Below are 10,000 nucleotides of genomic sequence, written 5' to 3' on the forward strand. Positions count from 1 at the left end.
CACACACACACACACACACACACATATATATATATATATATATATATATATATATATATATATATAAATATATATATATATATATATATAATATAAGCCCTTAAAAATGCCAAAATGTAGAAAATAAAGGCTATAGTTCAGAGACCAAATGTCTCTCTCATAAGCCAAATAGTGAATGAGGAAGAGTTAGAAAAGCAGTATTTATACCAGAAGGTCCATAGGTCAGCCGTTACGTCACTCCAGTTGACAGTTTCTCTTTAATCTTCTTAATCGTTGGCTGGAGGAAGATTTTATCTATAATATCTGAATCCCAGGCTCCTCTTGAAAGGTTCATTGTGTTTCTTTGTTTAACAAAGCTGATTCCTCCATCTGTGTGTGTGTGTGTGTGTGTTTATGTATGTTTGTATGTATTCCACTAGTTGACAATAAAAGGCCGTGGTCCTAGAGAAGAAAAACGTCCATACGTCAACTGATAATTCTTGGCTGAACCTATTGTGCAGAAAACTTCCACAGAATCAACTGCTTCACATACCCAGACTGAAAGCTCACCATCAATGCACCCCATCACCCACACTGCACTGTACACCTCTACTGCATACACGATATCTCAAGATGTTCAATTTTTGTCTTAAAAGCTTATAGTCATTAACTCACTACAGAAGACTAGATAAGTTGTAATGTTTTTGTAATTTACATATTTTATGATATTTCAGTCATGGTATGTCAGAGAAAACTTTCAACAGCCTGTTTTTCATATTCTCTCTATATGAACAAGCACCAAAACACCCTATTACATGTTCGCAACTGGCAATAACCAAATATTAATGTTATAATTTTGAAGATAAGCAAAATTCAGGCGTAATATTCCGCGAAGGCTGTTCTTTAGATACATTTCGATCAAATACTACTTGCTCTAGATGATTTGGTACGACATAAAGCATGATGTATAAAAAAAATAATTTTGTTTTCATGGGTTTAAAGGCACTGTCCCTTGCATGGAACGTTTAATCATATGAAATCCCCACTAATGTACAATAAATAAACAGATATGATATTCAATAATATTAATTCTCGATAACATTCATTTTGAGCACAAGACGGAAAAGAACGTGGACATTGGTACCCAGCCAATCATTGCCCCAACCCAAATTCATAATGGAACCAAGTCTATACTAAAATATTTTCGAATCTAAAAATGTTGACGAATGGTAATGTGCTTATCGAGTATATTGATTAAATATTAATATATTTTTCATTTTTAACTCTCAAACGAATGTTACGTTATAATTCCAGAAGTCTAGTAAACTAGTAAACCCTTGCTCTTGCTGGCCCGCCAAAATTGATCAACGCCTGCCTCTTTCCAATCGATTCCCAGGGGTCGAGATCAATCAATCACTTTGGAAACCCTTGCTCTAAAGGGTATTTTTTTTACCATTACAGAAGCATAAAATATCCCTACAAGCTGCGTTGCAAAGAAAACTGATAAGTAATAGATACGATAAGTTGACAAGGTTGAACTAAAAATGTGCTAACATAGAATATGAAGCTACGGCAACAATACGTCGAGTTGTTTGCATCAGGAAAGGGACAATTTTCATTTGATTTATGAAAATCTGGGGCACTTTGAGCCATTCAGAGCTTACGACAATGAAACGAAGGAACTGGAGCGGTTGGACGACACGATGGAAGAAAGGAGGTGGCAACGGAGGTAATGTAAAAGGCTAAGTAAGTATAGCTTAGTTTTAAAAAGTGGATGCAGCTGGAGCCGTACGGACGCTGCAAACAGCCTTTGGTAATCAGTCAGTTCGTCTTATATGCGAAAGTATCTGAAGCTACTGTCAAACATTGTGCCCCCAACCATTCTATGTTTTTTTTTCTTCAGATTTTGCACTACGAACACTTCGTTCTATACCCAAGAACGATGCTCTCTTACCTGTACAAGTTTCTTGGCCTCGAGGTGCCTGAGGCTCGCATCCAGGAGGTCATAGCAATCCTCGGGCTGCAAGTTCCTGAAGACCAGCGCTTACAGATGACAAAGGTATGAGCTGACCCTCACTCCCTCCGGTAGTGGCAGGCTGGTAGCCCTGCAGGTATGACTTTTTAAGTTGTTCCTCTTTCTCTCCGACATTGGTAGCCCTGCAGGTTTGACTTTTGAAGTTGTTCCTCTTTCTCTCCGACGTTGGTAGCCCTGCAGGTTTGACTTTTGTTCCTCGTTCACTCAGATATTGGTAGCCCTGGAAAAGTAGATTTAGTATGAAGAGTTTAATTTTTTCATCGTAATGGCTATAAATACATTCCATGTGTGGCAGCACTGATAGGAGTAGTATAGTGAGAGGAAGTGCATGCAGTATGGCTTGTAGATGTGTTGTGTCTTATATAATTATCTTCGACTTGGCATATACTTTACCTGTAAGGACTCATTCCTTTTGCTCACGCTTTTACTTTACTTGCAAAAATGTGGACTTTTAAATATTCTAGCCAGTTCTTTTCAATAGTCTAATTGAAAGTTAATTCTCTTTTCAAGCACAGCATAGAAGAATCATCAGTGACAATCATGGTTATTTAGGCATCAAGATGTGTTTCTTTCGTTTCAGAACTGGCAAATTGAACTTACTCTCCTGGAGAGCCGTTCAGTAGACTACGGCTGCAAATTTTACTACAAAATGCTCGGCTACTTTCCCGTGCCCAGCAAACTCGCCGCATATGACAAGTATTTCGTTGGCTTGGACCAGCAGGAGTACACAAATTTTACAAATTACGATGAGTATCCTTAATCCAAAGAATAAGCTAGACATATAGTAAATATAGTAAATATATATATATATATATATATATATATATATATATATATATATATATATATATATATATATATATATATATACATACATACATATGTATATATACACATACATACGCTGCTTACACATTACAACAAAAATCTCTTTATCTGTTAGAAACAAAATTATATACATGGCACAGTGCTGAACATTTGCAAGGAAGAAAATGAATTCTCTTCTGATCGAAAATTATCATAAAATAATCATTAAAGAGCCTTGACCAAAACTCTCTCACAATGCAAAGATAAAAAAAAAAAACAGATAAAAGCGACACCATATTTTGCTCAAAAATAATCTCACGCAGTTCTATTTTCTTTTCATCAACATTCTGTTAACGCTGAGTCAGATGACCTGGTTCAATATTTAGGTTATGTGGAATGCGTGGGATATCACACGTGGGAAATAGCATCTCATATGGTAATTATATCCGTCCACACTTCATCTCTGATGATGAGTGAGGAAAGATTTTCAGGCGTCAAGTGGTCTTGTGATACCTAAAACTTACCTTTGCATGTAGTAGTAGTAGTTGATGGGATTTTTCTTTAAAACGGCTCCCTCGCTCGTTTTATTATATTCCTCCTCTCCTCTCACTTTCCCTCTTCTTATTATTCTTCTTTTGTTAGGAACTGTTCTTGTCTAGAAGCAGCAAAGTAGATGTGTATGTCAATTCATGACAAGCGGAGTTAGCGAAGATGGAGCAAGAGATAAACGTAAGATATGAGCCATTTTTTTGGACATGAATTTCTTTGAATCGTCATTGTTGTAATATTGCAAAACAAACGCTCCAGTTCAGTAAACCAGATTCATGCAGACATGTGGTAAAATTCGTAGCATTGTCTATTAAGATGAAAAATATGGAAACTTATTTATGTACCAAGTTTTGAGAACCTTGCAAACAAACAAAACGATGCAATGAAAAAGTATATCAATGCAGGCGTGTCACTTCTGCCTATTTTAGGGGGGTGGGAGGAGGTGAATGAGGCGGGGTGCTACCTATTGTTCTGTACATGTCAAGGATATTTCCATTTATATTCAGCAACAAAAATCTTGAACATTTCACAATCCTCTGTAATCAAGGCTATGCAAAAACGATTCTCTTTGTACATATTCTCAATTGCACTTATTCTTGAACGTCTGTTCTTCCCAAGTATTCTCAGCAATATTTTCAAGTGCGGATTAAGAGTCTCTCGTTTTGTGTACACTTTCACTTGCTGTGTTCATTGACAAACTCTCCTACCTAATGAGTGCTGGAGACTGAATTTTTGATGTTTTGATATGTTTTTTCGTAAGTTCTGCCACTTATTGTTGAAATCACGTTTTCCGGAATCATGTTTCATGGGATGTGTGAGTGAGCAATAAAAGATAATCAATATATTGTGCGTTATCATTCCTACCAGAGAAGGAAACTGTAGGCTAACCTTTGGTGAACAAGTTTCATGATTTTTTTTTTTTACTTCAGAAATTTGGCTAAACAATTTATTCTCTGTTTCTCTGTGGAAAATCTATTGCAGTGGTTTGATAGCTGGTGTATAATGAAACCAGATTTTTTACTCTGGTGGAATAGCAAGTTCTTTACAATTGAAAATAAAATGACACTTTTAGGAATGCCTCGCAACGAATTCAAGATGCGAAGGTGGTACAAGTGTGCAGCCATCTTAGAAAAAATTGTCATACGTAACCCTCAATTATGTTCGATTTCACACGGTTACAAACGCCTATAACGTCAATTCAGGTATTTTGAACCAAAATGAAAATAACACGGAAGAAAAGCTATGAGGTTAATAAGAATAATTTTGCATTTTCTTTTGAAGCTAACTTTAAGATAAATGTTTATTGCTTATAGTCCTGCATTTTCAGATCATTGTAATGTACAGGCCACTGGCAGACGACAGCAAGCCAAATAAAATCATGATTAATTACTGGGATAGTCTTGAAAACTGAACACCCTTATCGCAGTGTCAAACCAATGACTATATAGAAAACAAAGATGGAGTGACACTGCCCTCTGTTGGCCAAAATTGGAATTACGGAATGGCGCGCGGGAAATTATCAGTGCAAAGTAATAGATCTTGAGTCAAAGTTTAGACCTACCAGTATACTTTAAAGTTTATAATTACTTGAGAGTACGTGATATGGATTCATATAAAACAATTGACGAGGCGCAAGTGACGATTAGTCCTCAGCTGATTCAAGCTTTGAACAAGAAGCATATTTGTTATATAGAACCCTTATTATTATATCATTATTAAAATAGTTTAACCAGACCACTTTCCTGATTAACGGCTCTCATAGGGCTGGCCCGAAGGATTAAAATGAAACAGAGTACCAGGTCTAGTCCATAGGCCAAGCAATGGGACTAATGATGAAAGAAAAACTAAATTTTAAAAATAAACATGCAAAAAGGCAAATGCTTCTACACTAGAACACACACAGAGCTTACAGGTGTATATGGGTGTACTTATTCAGCAATACTAAGACTGCATGGCTTGATAGGACTATATATTCTTTTTATCAAAGAAAATAAAAAAAATGCTAAAGAAACTCACAAGAAAATCATCAACAGTCATAGCTCTTAGTTATAGTTGATAACTTGTACAGCAATTTCTTCTCTATCTAAACTGGTTTTGAATGAATAGGTCTAATTCTCTCTTGAACACCCCAAATTTTAAAACTTTCTGGCCTGAATCACTATGTTTATTTCTGGCTGAATCTATGTTTATATTGACAGCTAACGCGTATCCAGTCCTCTATATTACAGCTTTGTTATATTTTTTATTTTTTTGACGAACTAAAATCCATATTGAGTGAGTTTGCGCTTGTCTGAGTTCAAGGGTGCATCCACAGTACAGTAAAACAAGTCATGAATACACGTGGGCAACTTACAACGTACATCATAGACAGGTTGGATACAAGTCAGCAATTTGTATTCAACTTGCGCTTTACAGAATTGGATCTTTCCTAGATAGTGAGTGAATCCCCCATGGGTTTCTTTTTTTTCCTAGATAGTGACCCCAAGGGTTTTAACCCGGTGTGTATCCACCTTCGCGGCGTGTTTGGTACAAGTCCGTTGGGGATTACCGTAAAAACAGAAAGAAAAGACTGTAAAAATATCATAATAATAATTACCCCCGAGACATATTAGTCCTAGATAACGATTCCCAAGAAATATTAGTCCTAGATAACGACCCCCGAACTTTGTTGGGGGTCACTATCTAGGAAAGATCCACAGAATTATCCAGCGTTTGCTAGGGATTCGTTCTCCACCTACGATGGTCGACTTGTTTTCAACCTGTTTGTGATATGCATGCAATAAGTTGTCAATGTGTTTCTGACAAGTTTTCTTTACTAATAAGAAAGCCTGAGCATTGGAGACTTAATATTATCCACTTCCGGAGCACACACATTCAAGAACCCCGTTACGAGCTTGCGTTAAGCTACTGAACCAACACATCCAGTTTGAATTCATTACTAAACCGAAAAGTAAACTTGCTCTGGAAATTCATATTTTGCTTCAATCTTACGCTAAAAGTATGAAGATATTACATAACGACCTTGATCCATAATGAATATCTAGTGATTTTAGGTGTGCCAAATCATCAGTATAAAAAATCTATAAGGCAGATCATTTATGCAAACCGTTCGTGTCAGCAAGTGATCATAATGGGTTAACGAGTGGTTGTGAGGTTATGCAAATCTCAGAAATCAAATAACACTTAAAAATGTAAACACTGGCAACTCATAAAGGGAATGGCTGTCAGAAGGAACGTTTGCACAGCACCGTCAGATCAGCGAAGATCGCATTAAAAAAGCCCGAAACAGATACATAAAGAATATGGAATGAGGTATCTAACATATTCCTCTAATCTTTTAAGATTCCTCTGCAATTATCCTTGAGTGCTATTGGGCAACTGTAGGCACTTCTGGAATGGAATGGAATGGGCAATTTAGGCCAAGCGCTGGGTCCTTTGAATTCACTCAGCGCCGAAAAGGAAACTCAGAGTAAACAAGTTAAAAAGTGCGCCGAAGTTTCTTTGATCGGCGCAATCGAGTTTTCTGCACATCGTATAATCAAGGTCACCGAAAACAGATCTATCTTTCGGTGGTCTCGGTATAACTCTGTATGAACTGGGGCCCATCAAACCTTAACCACGGCCCGGTGGTGGCATGGCTTATATCGTTGCCAGACGCACGGTTATGGCTTACTTTAACCTTAAATAAAATAAAAATAACTATTAAGGTTAGAGGACTGCATTATGGTATGTTTGATGAATGGAAGGTGAATGATCAACATATCAGTTTGCAGCCCTCTAGCATCAGTAGTTCTTAAGATCTGAGGGCGGACAGAAAAAGTGCGGACGGACAACAAAGCCGGCACAACAGTTTTCTTTTCAGAAAACTAAAAAGGTTTTAAAGGTGTGCCAGGAGGAAAACCTCTCAGTCGTACTTTGATACAATTGTTAGGAGAGGGTGGAAAGAAAGACGGAAGACAGAGAATATGAACGGAGGTACAGTAAAAGGAAGTACTGGCTTGGTACTTTTCACGATGACTACAGCCCGATTGAAACGAGGCTCAGAATTGCTGAGCTTTCTTGTCGTGACGCCGAAGTACGATATAGACGGACAGATGGCTCTCCGATAGAGATCAATTAGCCTAAGGAAAGTTATCCTCTTCATTCAATTCAAGAGACTCCACAGGACTTTGTCCTGCCCAGTGAACTATCTACTTTCCTTAGACCTTGAAAAGAAAGCGACTATATGAAACCTGTGTTTTGTTTAACCCTCTGCTCCTGGAATTGTCTGTATTCTGATGGACAAGATGGAATGGAGTAGAATATAAGATTTAGGCCAATTGTCCCGCGCTGGAACGTACGAGCTCATTCAGCGCTGAAACTGAAATTGAGCGTAAAAGGGTGTCAGAGGTGTAACAGGAGGAAAACCTGTTAATTTCATTTTCAGCGCTGAATGACCTCATAGGTCCCAGTGCTTGGCCTTTGGCCTAAATTTTATAATCAGATCGGTTAACGATAAGCCTTCTGGCAAGGTACAAAATTCAGCTTCTTGAGGTTCAGTTTCTAAGAATTCAAACAAGTTCCTGAGACAGGAGTGGCTGCTAGACAGAGCTAGAATGCTGTCAAAATAAACGCTCCAGATGTGGACAGGTTTCTACCAGCTGATGAGCTACACAGAATATAACTGAGTTTGTTTTTCACGGTGAGCGCAAAAGCTTACAGACAAGAACCCTTGGAGATCACGTGACACTTGGAGGAAATCTTCATCATTAAGATTTTAGATCATGTTGCTTATAATTCATATAAATAAAAACCTCTCTCTCTCTCTCTCTCTCTCTCTCTCTCTCTCTCTCTCTCTCTCTATTTCCATAAGAGCTCAGATTTTCCATACGAGGGTTTTTTGTTTTGACACTAGACTCAAGGTCCTTGACTAGACCAGTAATAGATAAAGAGAATTTAGAATTTAGGCCAAAGGCCAAGCTCTGGGACCTATAAGGTCATTCAGCGCTGAAAGTGAAACTAACAGTACAAAGGTTTGAAAGATGTAACAGGAGGAAAACCTCGCAGTTGCACCACGAAGCTATAATATGTTAGGAGAGGGTTCAAAGTGAGATGGAAGAAAAGGAATATGAATGAAGGTACAGTAAAGGGAATGAAAGGGATTGCAGCTAATGGCCGAAGGGACGCTGCGAAGAACCTTGAGTAATGCCTACAGTGCACCACGTGACTGATGGCACTACCCCCCGTACAGGGTAGACCAGTGACAAGGTCAAATTCGCACTTGAAGCCGTGGTATAGGTATCATTGCCATGTTGGCTATGATCAGATCCATTAGCGATTTTTTGAAAAGTATTTTCCTGATGGAACAAATAAAAAAAAAAACTCTGACTATCTGAAAACAGAATGGGAGAAGTATTAATCGCATTCTCAAAAAAAAAAAGATTGAATTCTCTCTAGACAACTGGATAGATTTTAAAATATTGCTAAAATACACTTCATCAAAATTTGATTCCCATTTCTCAGATTTTACTAAATTTCTACAATAAAATGGTCTCCAAATAGTATATCTGTAAATCCTTATTTTCACAGGATCACCAGTGATACTGTCTATACGCACTGATATAAATCTTCTTCAACATTTGAAATATTTTTTCGATGACAGTGGAACACCATATAGAGCATTAGTTTATATAAACTGAATCACAAACGAGATCGCTATACAGTTGTTCATTGGCGACGCTCAATAGTGTACGAACAAAGTCTAGACTGAGGCTCTTGAAACTCAGCTGCGAACCACCAATGGGAACCACGGAAGCAAAATCATTCACCAATCTGATGCGAGAAACGTTCCACCAGTAGAATCTAAGGTGGATAGGAAACTGCCTTCGCGAAGCAGCGTTACAGAACGCAGCCAGGTTGCAGTTCAGTTCTTAGCTGCAGAGAGACTGGAACGGCCACTGGAAACAAGACTCTTTGGAGTTTTTAAAAGACTGCAAGGCATTCTTGAGCGTAAATCAGCTGATTTTGGTTGGATAGCGTCATCTTCTGAGCTGATGGTAGGTGTGTATTAATAGCTGATCGTCTTCGAACCTTTTTTTTTTTTTTTTCAGAGAAACTGAGAGACGCCCGGGTATCAAAGAGGGGACACAGCTTGAGATAAATCGCCGATAATTGCAGGTAACGGCCAATTTTGTCCATCCAGTTTTTCGTATTTTGAGAAATTCTTTCTGTATACATATACATATATATTTAGGTATATATACATATATATATATATATATAATAGATATATACACACATATATGTATATATATAAATATATATATACATACCGTATATATATGGTAATTTTTATTCATACCATCAAAATTTTCTGTTAATTTTCGGCAATCGTTGTCAATGATTAATTGATTAATTGTGGGTTATCTGGCGTCACAACTACCAGGGTCACCGACGCCGATCGTTGTCAATGATTACTGCCTGACTATCAGTCATTATTTTGAGACCATAGTTAAACTTTTCACATTAGAACCTGGTTCCCATCAATCAGACCCTCTGAAACGGAAGTATGGGAGGAGTTTTGCGCACAAACCAAACTTGAGTGATAGGTTTTAAGTAGGCTGGTAGTACACGCGTTTCTGGGTCAGTTGC

The 10,000-nt window shown here is 37.7% G+C and overlaps 2 protein-coding genes across 6 annotated transcripts in view; one reads left to right on the top strand and one right to left on the bottom strand.

Annotated features, from left to right (window-relative positions):
* LOC136835584 (meiotic nuclear division protein 1 homolog) overlaps positions 1-2,073 on the bottom strand; it is a 28,890-nt gene extending 26,817 nt beyond the window's left edge. For 2 of the 3 annotated variants that reach the window (XM_067099283.1, XM_067099276.1), the window contains exon 1: positions 1,934-2,073. The gene's annotated coding sequence lies outside the window, so the exon portion shown is untranslated. The remainder of the gene's footprint in view (positions 1-1,933) is intronic. The other variant, XM_067099285.1, reaches the window with a different exon arrangement.
* The window catches only part of LOC136835580 (carbohydrate sulfotransferase 4-like), a 16,702-nt gene extending 12,488 nt beyond the window's left edge, over positions 1-4,214 (top strand). For all 3 annotated transcript variants that reach the window (XM_067099268.1, XM_067099270.1, XM_067099269.1), the window contains 2 exons: positions 1,883-2,038; positions 2,595-4,214. In XM_067099268.1, coding sequence (XP_066955369.1) covers positions 1,883-2,038; positions 2,595-2,774 — 336 coding nt within the window. In that variant the 3' untranslated portion in view covers positions 2,775-4,214. The remainder of the gene's footprint in view (positions 1-1,882; positions 2,039-2,594) is intronic.
* Positions 4,215-10,000: the final 5,786 nt, after the last annotated feature.

This window comes from Macrobrachium rosenbergii, chromosome 55 (genome assembly GCF_040412425.1).
Source record: "Macrobrachium rosenbergii isolate ZJJX-2024 chromosome 55, ASM4041242v1, whole genome shotgun sequence".
Classification (NCBI taxonomy): domain Eukaryota; kingdom Metazoa; phylum Arthropoda; class Malacostraca; order Decapoda; family Palaemonidae; genus Macrobrachium; species Macrobrachium rosenbergii.